Source organism: Zosterops lateralis (assembly GCF_965231275.1).
Source record: "Zosterops lateralis genome assembly, chromosome: Z".
Classification (NCBI taxonomy): Eukaryota; Metazoa; Chordata; class Aves; order Passeriformes; family Zosteropidae; genus Zosterops; species Zosterops lateralis.
Genome location: NC_139800.1, coordinates 19,942,082 through 19,959,856, shown reverse-complemented (window position 1 = coordinate 19,959,856; position 17,775 = coordinate 19,942,082). Strand labels below are relative to the sequence as shown.

The window sequence follows — 17,775 nt, the reverse complement described above, 5'->3', positions numbered from 1 at the left end:
TTTAAGCTTGGGTTTTTCAGAGGCGTAACTAACTCTTTAATTGGTCAACTAAGCTGTAAACATCTGCTATAACTTCCTTAGGAACAAAATCTCACATCCATGCTAAACTACATATGGAGTAAGGAAGAACAATAAAATTCTTAAAAAGTACAAAAAAAAAATACCTGTCTTTACTGCCATCCTTTTTGTCATCTCCCTCTTTGTTCTTGCTTTTTTCATGATCAGTCATGCTGTCAGAAACCAGCTTCAAAGCACGCTCAGTAATAGAAACAATTTTTTGGACTGCCTGAAGTTCCTCCTCAGTTGGATATATAGCAGCATGCTTGGTCATCACATAGCGGTCATCAGAGGAGTCAGGGCGGCGCAGAGGCTGAACAGACAAAGAAGCGTACTTCTGAAACTTGTGTGCACTTCCAAGTTCACAAACGAGACAAAATGACCAAAACCCAAATATGTGGCTAAGGAACAGAATATTCAAACCTCGCATCACTGAAATGTAACAAAACATGAAGTCTCTTTAACAGTCTACCCTGTCACAACCAGTCATGTCTGAAAAGACATGAAATGTTTCGAAATTAAACTAAGGCCAAATCCCATGATCAGAGGAACCTCCCAAACATTAGTATCTCTTGCCTTTCTGCCAACTGTGAAACACTTGGATATTGCTGCAAAATGCAGTATCCATTATTACTTTTGTACAACCACAGGGTTGTACAGAATGTACAGGATTGTACAGGATGACCTCAGAAGGTCATCTAGTCCAATCTCCATGTAAAACATGGTCAGCTTTAAGACCACGTCATGTTGCTCAGGGCTCTATGCTGGTTTTTGAAAGCTTTCAAAGATGGTAGCTGTGCAACATGTGTAGGAAAAAAGATGATTTCCTGTATTCAGTCTAAATCTCTTTTGTCTTGGCTTAAGCTGGATGTATCTCACCCTCTCATGACTGTAATGGCTTCGTATCCTTTATAAAGCGCAGCTATCAGAAGGCTGCTATATCCCACTGAAGCTCTCTCTTCCCCAGGCTGAACAATCCCAAGATGCCTCAGTCTCCCCTCACAGGGCAAATGTTCCAGACTCCTGGGCATCCTAATAACTCCACACTGAGCCTGTTATGATTGCTGTATCTTCTACTGGAAAGCCCAAAATTAAATATAGTATTGCAGTCAGGGTCTAATGAAAGCTGATCACTTCCCTTCATCTACTGACTGTGCTCCTGTTATTAAAGCCCAGGTTGCTGCTGGCCCTGCTGCCAGGGCACACTGCTGACTCATACCCAGACTGTTTGCCAGGAGCTCCAGATTCCTTTCAGCAGAGCTGCTACAGCCTCCATCAATGCAAGGGGTTCTCCCCATATGAGTGCAGCATTAGGCATTTGTACTTGCAGAATTATGTAATATTCCATTCCTACAGCCTGCCGAGCTGCCTCTGGATGGTGGTCTTGCCCTCAAAGGTATCAGCTATTCTCCCCAAAATTATTCAGGTTCATGCCAGTTGCAAATCTCAGCAGTGTGCATTCACTCCATCACCCTTCAGATCACTGATAAGGTGCTTATCAGTCTAATGCCAGGATCAACCCATGCAGTATTGCACTCCACACTGCTGGAATATGATGCGCCACTAAGCATTATTCTCCAAGACTGATGACCCAGCCACTTTTTATGCATACATTTGTCCACAATTAGGTAAATAATGTTGTATAATGCAACCAAATAAAATAAAAAGTAGAAAAATCCAGTATGACTTGTATTTAATATGAAGCAATATTTAAAGCATCCTCTTGTCATTTCACTGGACTTATTTTGGAAGACTAGTCCACCTACACCATTTCATTAGCATATAATTCTTTCTTCTCCTTTCCAAAACCTTTATTAAGAAACACTGGAGACAAGTGAAGTAGCACTGAATAATTTATAATTCTTAACTGTGCCTTCTGGTAAGAATGGTTTAATTTTTTTCTCAAGTTAAGAAACTCACAGCTGGTCCTTGGGGTTGAGGAGGCATTCCAGGTCTAACTCCCAGCAGACCTAGAGGTCCTGGAGGGCCATGAGGATATCCTCCATCTGGTACTCTGCGACGGTCATCCCAGTGATGTTGCTCTTCCTCCATTCTCCTCCAGTACATGTCCTCTTCATATCTCCTGAAGTGCATCAATCAAAATGTTCTCTTTATACAGCAGTTAATACTTGACACTGCTCTAGAAAGATTCTTATCTGTCTTCAACAACTTTTAGTAGTCATAAGCAAATACCAATGAACAAACAGTAACCAGCATTAATTATTGTTGTAAAAGTAGGCCTGTGCTTATTGCAAAGTAATTCTACTAACTGCATTTCTCCGAGGGATTGAATAGTAGCAAACAAAAATCCCAGCGAGAGAAAGACAATTTAAAACAAGACAGTACAGAGTTCCCTAAAGTGTTTAAAGTAAGTAACTATGGAGTTTAGTTTCAGACAATTTGACAGCAGTTTTGTCACATTCATTCATGAAACATAATGCATTACCTCATTTCCATCCTCCAGCGTTCCTCCTCTTCTCGCCTTCTCCAGTATTCTTCTTTCTGCATCTGTTTCCTCATCTTCTCTTCTTGAATTTTTCTTGCTCGAATACTGGGCTTTACTTCTACTTGTAAGTCTGGGTTTACTTTTTTCTAGATCAGAAAAGTGATGAATTAAATGTTGCTTTCGTGCTCTCATCTCAAGGTTATGGAGTTGTTCTGACATATTTAACATACACTGCTCATCTACAATAAAAATCAAAGGGACTAAAATGCAGTTTTAGAACTGCACAAATGCACTTATCATTAAAAAGTCTGCAGCACTGTAACAGTGTCTTTTTTGGAGTGCAGCTACAGCCTTTCTATAATCCCAGTCAGCCTCTCCAGTAGAAAAACTGCTTGAGAAGAATTCAGGCAGCAATTCAAGCTCACACATCCACACACGTTGCAAGGCTAGCTCAGCAAGAGAGGCAGAAGGCTCCCAGCCCCAGATCAATTTCCAGCAAGCATTTATTCCAGTGTGCCAAAGGTGAATCCAGAGCCTCAGAGAGGGCATCATGTGGGTTTCCTCAGTTAAACAGGGTCTCAGGTTTGTAGGTGGTACAGGGGGCAGGGCAGGGGGCAAGTGACCACAGGGAAGAGAGGAACAGGACACCAGGCCCCATAGCCAATGGGGACACAGGGAAAGGGGATACCATGGGAGCAGTGATGGACTTGTGAAACCCAAAGAGAAGACTGCACAATGTTTGCAAGGAGCCATGGGGGAGAAGCCTTTTTACACCTGGAGTATCTTTAATCTTTGCTTTTCCAGGGCAGGGCAGTTGGAAATTCCTTTAATGCCACAAGGGACTCCACACAGCACAAAGAGTGTGTGTCATTTATCCTATCAAAAATACTGAGCAATACTATTTTATATTCTTTAAACTTCATGGTAAGCAACATAAAGAACCTATTGTTGCTTGCATCAGTTGTACTACAAGCAACATTTGAAACAATTTAAAAAACTTCAACCAAAATACAATTTCACAGTTTCTTTAGAGACTATACTGCCTATGAAATGTATTTTTCTTTTTTTATATGCTGTTTACTTAGAGTGCCTACTTTTGCCTAGTCTTTAAACCTAAGAACAGGTGGCCATACCAGTTGGCTAGTCAATTTTAAGAGAAAAGCATTAGCATTTTTACCTTGTACTGAAGTCTGTGCCGCCGCCCTTTCAAATGCATCTCCTTGGCATTAGGGTCATTAAAACTGCATTCACAGAGTTTACAGTGAAAGCGGATCACCTTTCCTTCATCATTCCTTACCTGGAAAATAAAGTTATAATGTTTTTTTTTTAATTTTTTTATAAAGCTGATGAAAAATTTAATTTTCAATTGATCTAATTATCCAATGATATTGGATAATGTCTACCTGTCCCAAAACACACTAAGAAGTTTAAACAACAACTAAAAGAAGCCAAAGTAGAAAAGTAGAACTTTCAATTCTGACACTGTTGTGCCTGAGTAATGAGTAAGGAACAAAGCTGTTCCATTCCAAAGAGTGCACAGCTCTAAATTCAAACCTGAACATAGTGAGCTAATAAATCACAAATTTGTGTATCATGCAAAATTTACATCAGACTTGATCCATCTATCTCATACCAACAACATGAAGAAAAAAAACCCTCATGCACAACACAAAAATGAAAACACATGTACAAGCCTTTACAGGTTCAATGCCTTGTCACTCTTATCTTCAAACAGAACCCGAGGATTTACAGATAGTCATTCTCATCTTGATCTCTGGGAAGGCAATAGAGCAACCAATCCAGGTAGGGAGGGCAAGAAAACCATCAGGAGCAGTCAAGATTGTCCACGCGGACTTCATTAAAACCTTGGACACAATGGTCCACAACATCCTCCTACACATGCTGTTAAAGCACAGGCTGGATAAGTGTACAGTGAGGTGGACTGAAAGCTGTCTGAACAGCCTGGCCAAGGTGGTGATCAGCAGAATGAAGCCCAATTGAAGGCCAGGAGCCAGCAATGCATCCCCAAGATCAATACACTCCTGTAACATCTTCAGTAATGCTCTGGATGATGGGGCAGGATGTACCCTCAGCTAGTCTGCTGATGACACAAAACTAAGAAACAAAACTTTGGCTGATATGCCAAAGGGTTGCATTGACATCCAGAGGGACCTCAGCTGTCTCATCTATAGAAGAGGAGGTTGAGGGGGATTATATCAGTGAATATATATATCTGGAGGAAGGGTGCAAAGAGGACAGAGCCAGACTTTTTTCAGTGGTGCCCAGTGCCAGGACCAGAGACAATTAGCACCAACTGAAAAAGAGCTGAACATCAGACCACTGTATTATTGTGACCGACTGTGGTATTGCACAACTGCTCAGGGAACTTATGTACTCTCCATTCTTCGATATTCTCAAAAACCATCAGGACATGGTCCTGGGTGACTGGGTGTAGACAGTCCTTCTCAAGCAAAGTGACTGAACCACATGACCTAAAGAGGTCCCTGTCAGTCTCAATCACTCTATGATTATGTTTCACCAAAACAGATAAAAAATAATACACATTTTTATATTAATACCTCCTCCACATAGTCATGGCCCACTGGCTGGACATCGCTTTGCAAGGCAGCAAGAGCTGTGGGAGTCACTGATTCAGCTGCTGTATCAGGTTTTACTTCCTGCGTTTGTACTGTAGCAGCAGGAGGTGTTTTAACATTTTCAGCTGATTTCATTTCTTCCATTTTACTTCCTGTTGTCTGAAGCTTATTGCCACCTAGAAATAATAATAAAAAAAAAGTTAAATTATTACCCTTCATAAAATGAGAATGTAAATAAACATAATATGCAAACTGAAGGTTTATTTGCAAACATCTATGATCTGGGCAAAGAATTATAGATCTTTTAAAATCTATTGGATTTTAAAATCAAGGGACACTTAAATATATTTTCAATACAATTAAGTATTTTAACAGTAAGTTTAACAACATTCAGGTTACTTAAACATTGAAGTTGTTTATTCTAACAAGAAAAACTTTCATTTTACAAAATAACCATTTTTGTTATTTGTTTTCCTGCTTTTTCAAGGGACAGGACTGAATGGAGAACAACTCAGAAAACGTATTTTAATAATCTCTTTTTTTTTTATTTCGTAAATTTATCCAAAAAAAGTACTCCAAAACTTTATAATGTTTGTACTAGTAAAGGTAGTATACCCATAGTGTTGCAACTGTATAGGTCTCTCCTTGAAGAGAAGGATAGCTTATTGTGGAACAGCTGCTTCCCATCTCTGTTATGTTCAGTTCAAAGTTATATTCAGTTCAAAGTTTCCATGGTTAGTTTTCTACAGTAAAAAGGATGTTTCAGTTGCCCATCACAAACTGCCAATCTATTGCAGGTGCATTAACAGCCCAGCTATGAACTAAAATTAGGGCTATAACTGCAATACTCCAGCAGCTACTACATAAGAAACCAAAGGTGGGAGGCTTCTTATGAAGATGGGAAAAGTATCCAAGAGGGGCCAGGTGGAGACAACTGGGCAGAAAACACCATCAATTTTGAAGCAAAACTTTTATAGACATTCTCGCCTATCAGTAATTCCTTTAAACACAGAGGACTAACTCATGCATGGAGTTACCTAAATACATTTGTGTCTGCTGGACTAATTCTTAAGAAATATTCATGAAATAGGTTAGGTTTCAAAATAAAGACTGACTTCTGTACTTGCCAACAAAGTTTATTTTCGGTGTAGATATTTTCTTTACAGCTATATTAGCAGCAGTTGAAGATGTTTTGTTGTTGGACGCAGTGTTAAGTGGTGTGTTTGCCGTGGGAGTAAGAATTTTCACTGCAGAGGATGCAACAGAGGAGTTCACTGTACTGCTGCTAGTTGCTATATTTGAAGAAGAGGCGGTCGGTTTGGAAGCAGATGTGGATGTTGAGGAAGTAGCTTGGGTAACCACATTTGGTTCAGTTGAAGGAATGGGTTTGCCAAGTTTTGTATGCAACTTTACCACCTGTAAGTAGGAAGAGAAATTCATAACATGATCTCCCTGAGAAAGCTATAAAAATAATGTATCAGAAGCAAAAAAAAAAAAAAATCAACATTAAAAGAATCAATAGATAAAAAATATCAATAAATAAAAAGGCAGCTATTGTTTTTTTACAAAAAGTGGTCTCGGGAAAGAAAAAAGATAGACGTGTAAAAGCTCTTGTCATCTGTAACAAGGAAATAGGTACTTGCTGTTTCACATTGCTTACTCGCATTAGAAATTCAGGCATTTACTCCCACAGCTGTTTACATAAGAACAGAAACACAATAAGATTGTAACTCAGGACAGTTCAAGAATACATTTTGCTCCTAGTGTTTCAATGTATCTGTTTTGTTGCCTGGTCCCTTTTTAGACTCCCTGGAAAGGGCAGCATACTGAACTGTTTGGTTCCAAACAATATTTGTAACTAAGAATTATTTAATTCAAGTTCAGCAACACTGTGTCTTTTGATTGCTACATTTCAAGAGTCTTCAAATTGAATAACTTTCCCGGTGATTTAGCCAAGCTGAAGAGATGCCTTACACAAAGGTTTTCCCTTTTTTTCTTTTTTTTCAAATGTACAGAAATAATTAAGGAGGAATCAAGAGATGTTTCAGAGCTCCTTAATATCCCATAGAAAGTAAAGAGGTACATGCTTATTCTTAGAAGTAATAAGCAGAGGCCTTTCCACAACATGTCTGTCATGGAATAATACTTCTCTCTGGTGACTGCTGACCACCGTCTAAAAAAACCAATGCAAGTAATCCATAGGAAAAAAAAAATGCAAGATCAAAAGTAAAGACTGAGTTTTGAAAACGGGAGTGAAAAAATACAATTCTGTGAGACATGCACATAATCATGACACGCACACAACTGTCCAAATTAATTTCTTAGGCTTTTGTTCTGATTTTTTTATGTTCCCTATGAGAATACAGACACATTAATGTCACAGAACAGTATAAATTTAAGCTCAAATAACTCTTCAAAATTACTTTTTCCCAGTAGAATGCACACAGTTCTTTAGTTACCACAGCAAGAAAGAGAGTCTTTTAAGATATTATTTTCACACTGTTAAGAACCTAAACCTAGCAATGGTTTGTGGCTATCACAAAGAGAAAAGTATATCCAAATATAAAAAATATATACTATCCTCCATATACCTATGGAGTTACTGAGCACAACCCAAGAAAGTAATGGCTCAGTTTATTAAAGGAAGAACATTAGGCAAGTCTCTCTAAATTTCAATTTTTGGTCTTGGAAGAAGATTATTTTAAATATGCTGTCAGATTAATGTTAATAGGAACAACGTTACTGAAGCCTGTGTCCTGAAATGCAAAGAGCTATAAAAGCAGAGTATCAATACTGTATTTGTTAGTGACATTAATCTTTCCAGAGTTAAGGAAAACCTGTAATTTCTAAACACCTATTCTACCTATCACAGCACTTCCTGTTGTACGGCCAAGTTTAAAACGCAGGTCACAGCATTTCACAATGCAGCCCTTAGTTTTTATTCCAGAATGGCCACAAGAGTGCACCCAAACAGTAAGAAAAACACGTGTCTTCTAAGCATACTCATTATAAAGTCTGCTACAGGACATTGTCCCCTGCTTCCACAGGACAGGTTTTTTTGCAAGAGCTGTATCAAAGGATGATGCCTAACACCCCTCTTCTTTGCACTAGCTCAGCTTACAGTGCTTCGAAGTGCACTGAAAGATTTACTGTCTCAGCCAGACAAGATGAACATCAAGAAATCTTGATAAAAGTTAAGGGGCACAAACATGGTACCACTTCCTCAATGGTACCTTTCCCTCGTCTCACTCCACACCTTCTTCCTATGATTTGCATGATATCCCAATATATCCACTTTTCATTGATGCCATGGCATTATTTTGCCTTCTTTTTCTTACAACAATGCCCTTCTAATAGTGAGCCTAAAGACAAGTTTGAAATGAAAAGAAGAACTAAAAACTTTAAATAGAATAATTTAAATTATAGTGTTTCTGAATATTTTCTCCTTCCTTAAAATGAGAAAAAATGATGGGGAGAAATGTATATACTGACTTGCATGGTAAGAACAAGAAAAAACCTCTTACTTTCTGATGCTTGGCTCCACGGATATGGGCAGCATAAGCATCTGCCCCAGTACAGGACACATCACAAAGCTCACAGCGCAACTGATTCTGAGTTCCACGAGCAGAAGTACTGTTGTTGGTGGTGTTCTGGGAAGCTTTCAATGCTGCTTCTTTCTTTTTGTGTTTCTGGCCTTCTAAGTGTTCTTTGTAAGTCTGTTTAAATGGACAAAACACACAGAGTAAGCTGTCTTTGTACTGCTGGTTCATCATTCCTGAGAACACATGTAATACAGAACACAGCAGAAACATACATTTTACCAAAGAAGTAAATACCTCCTACTGAACACTTCTATGGTATGGCACACTCTAAGGCATTAATAGGCCACTTCTAAGACCAAAAATGTTCTTCTCAAGCATCAGGATCCCACACTTAGGTAAAATAATATAGGTTTTTCTCCTGTAACTTCTCAACTTCCCAATCAAGTAGCAGTCAACAGATACCAGCACTGAAAATTCGACAGGATCAGAAAATTGCTGTTTTCTGCATTGCACTCAATTATTCTTGATTTTCAGCTTCCCTCAAACTCTAAGTGGGTCCAGATAAACAGAAAAATCAATTTAAAAGAAGGTAGTGCACAAATAAAAAAAGAATTGTATTCAAAAGTATTGAAAAAAAGAAAAAACAGAAGTTGATATTAGTTCCTATATTAACATTGGCAACCTAGAGCAGAGGGTAGGAAATAATGACAAATTTACCTAAGTAAAAGAACTGTTTCGCCAGTTCTCACACACAACCATGCTGCATGACTTTTTATCTACTTTCCAGGCACTTGTACTCATTGAGACACTAAACTAGGAGGTTGGAATATAATGAATAATAAATTTTCAGGCTTTCCATTCACAAAAATTTGTGTAATTCCACAGCTTTCAAAACAGTATTTTCTAAGAAATTTCCTTTGCTAAGGAAACAAATCTCATTCAAAGTTTCAAATACTTCTGAAGTCAGGTGAAGCTTCTCTGTACAAGCTCAGTGGGTGCATATTTATGTTTTCCAATAGGAACTCTTTCTATAATAGCACACATTTTTATTTCATTATTCCTTTAGTAGAAGTATAGCATCAGGTCTAAAAATTAACAAATACTCTAGATTAGAGGGATGGAGCACCCCTCCTATGAGGAAAGGCTAAGACAATTTGGTTTGCTCAGCCTGGAAAAGAAAATGCTGTGAACTAACTGGGACCCTTCCAGTACCTAAACAGAGTTTATAAGAAAGATGTAGAGAGACTTTTTCAAAAGCCTGGAGTGACAGGACAAGGGGGAATGGCTTTAAACTGAGAGAGAGTAGGTTTAGGTATTAAGAAGAAATTCTTTACTGTGAGGGTCGTGAGGCACTGGCACAGGTTGTCCAGAGAAGCTGTGGATGCCCCATCCCTGAAAATGCTCAAGGCCAGGCTGGATGGAGCTCTGAGTGGAAGGTGTCCCTGCCTACAGCACAGAGCTTGGAACTAGATGGTCTTCAAAGTCCTTTCCAACCTAGGCCATTCTACAGTTCTATGACTCTTAAGAGGGTCAAGATTTTTAGCTGAAGAAATTATGAATGAAGTATAGTAGAATAAAGTACAGTAGAAAAATACATAATACAGATACCTGTGGTCCAGCACAGCTGATCTTGCAAACGTCACAGTAGTGGATCTGGGGTGGTTTGGGAGGCTGTTTTGGTTTCAGTTGCTTATTTTGGAATGGTGCCTTTTTCGTAAAGGTGGTCCCTGTCCAAGCAGCTGTCGCAGCAGCAGCAGCAGCAGCTGCTGCTGCCTGTTTCTGTTGCTGCTGCTGCTGCTGTTGGTAATAGGACGATGCAGCTGAATACACTGCAGCTTCATAGCCAGAATAGGAGGTACCTGAAAATTTAAAATAAAAACAAATGTTACATCACCATATATAGTGTATCAATTACATAATACACTAATTCAAATCATGTTGCATAACAGTTGAGGGACAAAGGCAAGATACAAGTAATTCACTGAGATCTTGTCAGGCAGTCTTGAATTTGGCTTCATGTTTCACAGCAAACAAATATACAGCCACCAATTGTGTTGGAATATATTCAATTCTAGGCACATCTTCGCCGACACACAGTTATGTTAGATGTATCAAAGCATCCCTAGACAACATATGAAATTTCTTGTACATCTGCTAAGATTGAGTGTGATGGAACAAGAATCTTAGTGAAAGATTTAGCAAAGGCCACATGAAGCAAGCAATCTTCTAGAACCAGATTTACTGTTCACATTTCCAAATGGCAAGGACTGATAACATGGAGAGGAAGGGAAAAAATGAAGATAAAAGACAAAATGTCTAGTGCTATTACATCCTATTTCAGTGATTTAAGTTGTTTTGGTACAGAGAAGATGCTTCACCCGCTAAAACCTGGCTACACAGTCCTTGATTTCCAGTTGAATAAATCAAGGCTCTGTCTCACGACAGTATTAAAATCCCTTTTCAAACAGGAAACAAAAGAAAACAAAACGTTCAGGGTAGCTATAACATGCCAGTTAATTACTATCTATGGCAATAAAGTTATCATATTTTCATCTTTAAATATATTTTGGATTCCTAATGATTGACTAAGTCTTTTCAGCACACATTTCTCATTTCGTTTTGGGTCAGGACAACCCAAACTTAAAAGATTTATACTAAACGGTTCCTCTCTGTCTCTGTAACTGCATGCACCCTTCCCATTTCCTGGGAGTAACATCTGTGTGGATGCATTTCCTTAAGTTTTATATTCTGTTTTTTCCTTTTCACCTTACAATAAATCACTGCTCAGGCAGCAATAGGCACACTTTGTATATTCTCATATGTAACAAAATAGGCACATAAGACATCAAACCTCTTTTAAAGATACAACAAAATATTCTGCCATTGTAATGATTGAATTGGTTTATACTTCTCAGCAGACTGTTCTAATTGAGAGCGAACTGATAAAATTCTGAGCATGGAAAGCCTCTTCTGCAGTAACTGCAAAGATCCCTGCAAGAAAACATGCAAAATTCTTACCAGAGTAAGTTACTGCTGTTGTGCTGTAAGTCGCACTCTGAGTATAGGATGGAACAACAGTGGCTGCAGCTGCCACTGGCTGCACAGTCGAGGACACTGGATATATGGAAAATGTCGTTGTTGCTGGACTTGGAGTTGCAGGTTTTATAGCTGTCACTTGCCGTGTTTGCTGGGCTTGGGTGTACTGAGTTGCCCCTTGGCTGTATCCTGCTTTTGGAGCTAATGAAGATAGGAAATAAAGTGTACAAACATTGACACATTTTAGTTGAGCGATATGCAAATCATACTAAGGGAAAATTAACAATGTGCTTGTGAACAAATGTGTAAAAAGTGGGGATTTGTTTGGGGAGTTTTGTTTCATTTGTTTTGCATTTTAATGTTGCGCATTGGATTACTTTACTGTCATGGCTATGCACTGCATACCAAGTATCTCAATCAAGTCACAGCTCACAATAGTAAGCATTAAATTTATTTATTTTTAACTGCGCTATCATATTTTTAACATGGTTTTAAACAGGTTTTAACAACCTTCTTAACCAACAGTTTTACTAGAATACTCGAAACCAAAGCACACTAAAGCCTACTTTCCTCTTAATTCTATGTTAAAAAAAACCCCTAAGCAGGATTCATGCTTTGTATCAATCATGATACAAATAATTAGAGAGTTATGTAAATAAAGTACCTAGAGAATCAAAATAGTATTTCTAACTGAGTTATCATCTGAACACAACACACAACACTGATTATCTCAACCTACTTCAGCAAGGTTTCTAGACAAATTAGTAAGAACTTTGCCTAGAAGTACGTTTTGAGAGTATTTAGTGGCAGTCCAAACCTCAGAGGCAGCTACTATGGCAATGTCATAAGAGTTGAAGTCCTAGGCACAGAAAAACTTTCCACACAGTGACAGAAATTACACGACAAAATTAAAAACAAAAAACCAAAAAAGATAACGTGAATTAGTCAAGTAACTATTTTTAAGGCATAAAGTAGTCGACAAGACTGTGAGTAAGGAGAGTAGCTTGAATCATGTCACTCACCTGTCTGGTAGTAGGACTCAGCCACTGAGGGCTGTGGCTGGGCAGCAGCAGCCACGGCCGCCGCGGTCGCGGTCGGCTGCTGATAATACTGTTTGCTGTCATAAGCCACAGCTGGGGCGGTAGATCGAACATAGGAGTAGGAATCCTAAGGATTCAAAACAGACAAACCACCTGTAGGTATATAGCTAGAGTAACAGAGGTCATCAGCAGAGTCAAATTAACAATGTATTGGCTTCTGGCCTACACAAGTAGAATAAAAACTCCCCATCTACACACACAGTATACACAAATAAATTCATTAGAGAAATTAAATTTACTTTCATAGATACTTTAGGCCTGAAACAGCCCTAATTGTCTTTTACAGACTCAATACAGGAAATATACTCATGCTATTAATCCCTTTCCCTACCAAATTATTTTTGAAAAGCATCTACTCTCGTTAGCTCTTAATTACTAATAATCAGATTCTTTATCTATAAAATATTAAGAAAAAACTCGCCACAGAAAACATGGATTTCTACAAGGCCCAATAAACTCTCAGGGGAAGAAACACAAGCCTGTACTGGCTTTAAAAATCTCATTGTTAACAGCGTTTTTCTGGGTTATATTTTTTAGACTATGAAAGTGGTACTTTTAAAGCCTTCTTTACTTTTTAGTGTATCAACTAGTTGATCAGGGAACCATAACTAGTCTATAAAGGAAATGCAAGTAGCTCATTTGATACCTTTACAACTCAGAAGATCTCTAATAAACTACTTAGAAGAGGATGACCTGGAAGCCGCTATATGCATGTACATACATTCTCTCATCCTCACCATGTTTACGGTAAAGCACAAAGAGTAGATCAACTTGAGGGGGAACAACGCATGAAATACAACAAAACCTTTTTTCGTCCAACCTCTGTAAACAGGAATTACTTTATTTAGTTTAGGGGACTCTCTCTCTTCCCAAATATATTTAGTAACTGACCTCATAATACATAACAAATTACAGAAGCTGTACAAAAGAACTGAGAACATGTAGTAATAATATAGTCCTTTTAAACAAACCAAAATGCTAATTAAATCTAGATAATGCCTGAATAAATTCAGGAATAAAAAGTTGAAAAATTATTGCAAGAAACATAGTATTTCAAGATGAAATGGGACAGACAGCAAAAGCCCTTTTGCAAAAGCCTGTATCCACAGAAGGTTAGGCAGGCACTTCAGAAGAGGATATCCAAAAACTACCTACAGGGTAGTTTATCTCCTAGGGCAATCTTCTGTCCTCACAGGCTCAATACTAGACTCCAGTGGCACCCAGGAATCTGACAAAGGAACTATTTCTACCTCTACTGAAAGTTTTTACTGGAACAGCCTTTTCAGCTCCATGACCCAGTTTACTGCAAACCAAGCCAATATCTCAGCCAATGCAAGACAGTGCTTTTCTTCACAGCAGCCATTTGACAAAATCACGTTTTCATTTCCAAACAGGCTTCCTCCTCTCAAAGCACCTTTTAAAAATCACACATCAGGAACCCACCTGGTAATTCTGTGTGGTGACAGGAGGCGGTGGCGGAGGAGCCTCCTGCTGCCGCTGCGTGTAGCCGTAGTCTGTAGCCGTGTGTGCCGTGGGATACCCGCCATAGGCAGCGGCTGTGGCAGCAGCGGCCACGGCCACCGGGGCAGGCCTGGCCACGGCCACCGTGGCTGCGGCCGGGGCATAGGCTGCGGTGACCGTGTGCGCCGCCACCGGCGCCTGGTGGACAGTGTAGCTGGCAACCGTGGTCGGATGGGAATAGGCTACACCCGAAGCTGGCTGCTGGCTGTATTGGCAGAAGACAGTAAGTAATTAATCCAACAAACAAAGCTAATGCCTACACATTTCAAAACCCCAGATTTGATTAATACTTTCCCTGTTCTACAGACAGATTTGGAGCAGCCTTCTATCTGTGCATACTCTTATTTAATGGCTTTTATTAACCATATTCCATCCCCATGATAAAGGCTGTATCTGTCTTAAATTTCTGTGGATGGACACACAGAACAGAACCACAAAACGTTAAGGCAGAGGAAGGGATATTAAAGACCATCTAGTCCTAGCCTCCATGCCAACTCCTAGTAGACCAGATCGCTCAAGGCCAGTGCTGCCAGACTGGGACACTCACAACCTCCCCAGCTAACCTGTTTCAGGTGTCTTGCTACTCTCAGAGTAAGGAATGTCTTCCCAACATCTAACCTAAATGTCTCCTCTTTCAATTTGTACCCATTACTCCATGTTCTATCTCAACAGTCCCTGACATTTCATACAGATGATTATTTACTTTGTAAGGGGGAGGGCGTTTGTGTTGAGTTTTCTCTAAGCAGTGGAACACACAAGTCTTTCATTCTAAATAATGCAGCAGTCACAAACTGTTATCTCTTTCAGACTGGCAAGTTTTAAATGCTTTAGTAGTTCTTCAATAAAGTCAAATTAAGAAAAATACTACTTTTCTGTGAGAGCTTATTACTGACCTGTACTAGCATGAAGTTTTTCATTACACCATATTCAAGCAATGACATTTTAAAGACTTCCATGAAAATCAGCTCAGAGCTGTTGTATTTACTTAGACACGCATATCTGATAGGGGACTTCTCCAACAGATGGGTGAGAATTATAGGAGCTGGCCCCACCTGCTCGAGCAGAAGTCCACTGATGCAATACAACTCATCAAAAGCGCAGATTTCCAGCAAGAAAACTACTTCCAGAGCTCTGGCAATCTTCCAGGTACATGCTGAGACTAATCTGCCTGTCTAAAATTCACAGGTAGGATGCTAATATGTGACAATTTAGTAAAATTCCACAAATATTAACAGCAGAAATAAAAAAAAAATTGCTTAAAGGTTTAATTACTTGAACAGAAACTAGAATTATTGTTCTGATATGAAACTCTGCATGATGTTGTCCTATTATAATGTATTACTGGATTATGATTAGAAGCTTAGAATAGATATTTTGATTCTTAAGCAAATAAAGTGAAGCAGGTAAAATATCACTATCTGGAACAATGACATCAAGTGAGGAGTTAGTGATAATTCTGATTTTTTTTTTGTACATTTCCTACACTGCTGTTCAACAATCACTATATGTATATACTTTTAATTTTGCAAAAGACATTTCCACAACTCCCATGTGTTTAGTAATTCTTTTCTCATTTGTTTTTAGAAAACCTGATTTTGTCATTGCAATTACAGCAGAACCCACTTACTTTAATAAATTTAAAAAGCACACATACTTAACCCCTTCCCCTCCCCCCCAAACCATTCTCACAGCAGAAACAGAGAAAAATTTACTACTGATGGACTTACATGACTGGATTCCACCTTCTTCCTATCACATGTCCCTCACTGCCTAAAAGACTACTTGCATTCATCATATCAAATTTTACTTCAGTTGTGAGTTGTACTTACAATAATGTTTAATGTTATTTTTAATTATTAGTCTAAGAGCAAAATGAAAAGACCTAAACCACTTTGATGTACTTCCCATCACTCCTTGCAACAGCTCCTCCTCCCTGATGTTCACAGGAAAATTCTCTAGTTACTTAACATGAGAAATTGGACTCCATCGCAAAAAACTCAGGAAGACTGTTTTATGATGCTAAAAGTGAATGGCAGTCTATAAAATTATGCCTCTTTATCTACAAAACTAACAGTACAGAAGTGTAAAATATTCATAAAATCTGAGGTAATTATCATGGTCATATATATCTACTAAAATCACATTAAACTGAGTACACAGCAGACTGCTTAACTGACTGCAGTTGAACTCGTCAACAGTCTAATGCTGCCAACAAGGTAAGTCTTGCTTCCCACTTTTCCCATTTTTAGTCTCCCTTCTCCCAAATACTAATCCTAAGATAGCTAAGCCATCTTATTCCATCCCTTTTGCTAATTCTGCTACTCGTCAAGCCATTCAGTGCACTGATTTAACTCAATAATCTAGCAGAAAACGATGTGAGGGTTTCCTGCTGGGGTCATATTCTAGCATGGCAGAAATTTTAAGAAGCACACCAGCTTAAAAATAGGTCTGCTGAGAGTCAGAACCCATATTAATTATATATATACAGGGAAACTGAGAAAAAAAGGGAACAGAAAAGTTGCGCAAAAGCACTAGCTAGGCTTCTCCCCCTTTCCTGAAACTATTTGTTACTGTTACAAAATAAGATACAGTGCACACAACACACTACAAAGTAACAGTACCGGTCAGTTTAGCAAAGAAAATACTTCTATTCTCAGAATATATACAATTAAAGATACCTGATAGTTCTCAGTATTTAAAACTGTGAAGACATTATGAACATTACCAGCAGAACTATTAACAAGATTATAGTACAGACAATTTCATTTCTTGTGCAACTGAGCAGCAAAATTCCTTATCGTGGCATAGAATTAACAGCCTAAATAATTAGATTTCTAAGGCTAATACAGATTCTATGACCCTGTTTATTTCAGCAAACCTGTTCCCCTTGCTTCTGCAACATCATGCAGAGCTAGTGATCGAGTTTGCAAGACTGCAAGAAAAGTATTCTAGAACTGACTTCTTCCTTTCTAAAAGTTGTCTTACATTATGTAACAGAAATTAATGGTGACACCTCTGAATTTGTGACATTCTTCTCTCCAGTCTTACTGAAAACCTTTAACATTAAGATGAGCAGACATTATAATGTAATTAATTTTCATAAAAATAGCCTTGTACCAACTTCTTCAATTAACTTACAAGAGTTTTTGTCCTGTTCTGGTGATCAGTGTTTCATCATGTTTGCTGAGATAAACTCAGCTCCTCCTAGATCATTTTGCCAAACTCCCTATTTCACTCTTCCTTCATCTGTGCACCTATCTTATCTGTTTTTCTTTGACTACAGATGGCACGAACCTCATGCGTCATTTCATACGAAGTTTCAGCTGTGCCACCCACTCTGCTCCAGACAACTGCTTTCTTTCCCAGCAGTCTAGCTTCCCCAGAGCAGATCCTTGTAAATTTACCTGTGTACTGACTCTATTTTCCTCACATCGAATAGCACAACATGCCACACTAATATAAATACTAAAGTCATA

At 38.6% G+C, this 17,775-nt stretch overlaps 1 protein-coding gene across 2 annotated transcripts in view; it reads right to left on the bottom strand.

Annotated features, from left to right (window-relative positions):
• Positions 1-17,775, bottom strand: part of ZFR (zinc finger RNA binding protein) — a 49,562-nt gene that overhangs the window by 16,969 nt on the left and 14,818 nt on the right. The window contains exons 3-13 of one of the 2 annotated variants that reach the window (XM_083883921.1): positions 14,222-14,504; positions 12,701-12,845; positions 11,661-11,879; positions 10,251-10,501; positions 8,625-8,816; positions 6,216-6,516; positions 5,083-5,276; positions 3,681-3,800; positions 2,504-2,649; positions 1,978-2,140; positions 165-370 (exon numbers count right to left, since the gene is read on the bottom strand). In XM_083883921.1, coding sequence (XP_083740047.1) covers positions 165-370; positions 1,978-2,140; positions 2,504-2,649; positions 3,681-3,800; positions 5,083-5,276; positions 6,216-6,516; positions 8,625-8,816; positions 10,251-10,501; positions 11,661-11,879; positions 12,701-12,845; positions 14,222-14,504 — 2,220 coding nt within the window. The remainder of the gene's footprint in view (positions 1-164; positions 371-1,977; positions 2,141-2,503; positions 2,650-3,680; positions 3,801-5,082; positions 5,277-6,215; positions 6,517-8,624; positions 8,817-10,250; positions 10,502-11,660; positions 11,880-12,700; positions 12,846-14,221; positions 14,505-17,775) is intronic. The other variant, XM_083883922.1, reaches the window with a different exon arrangement.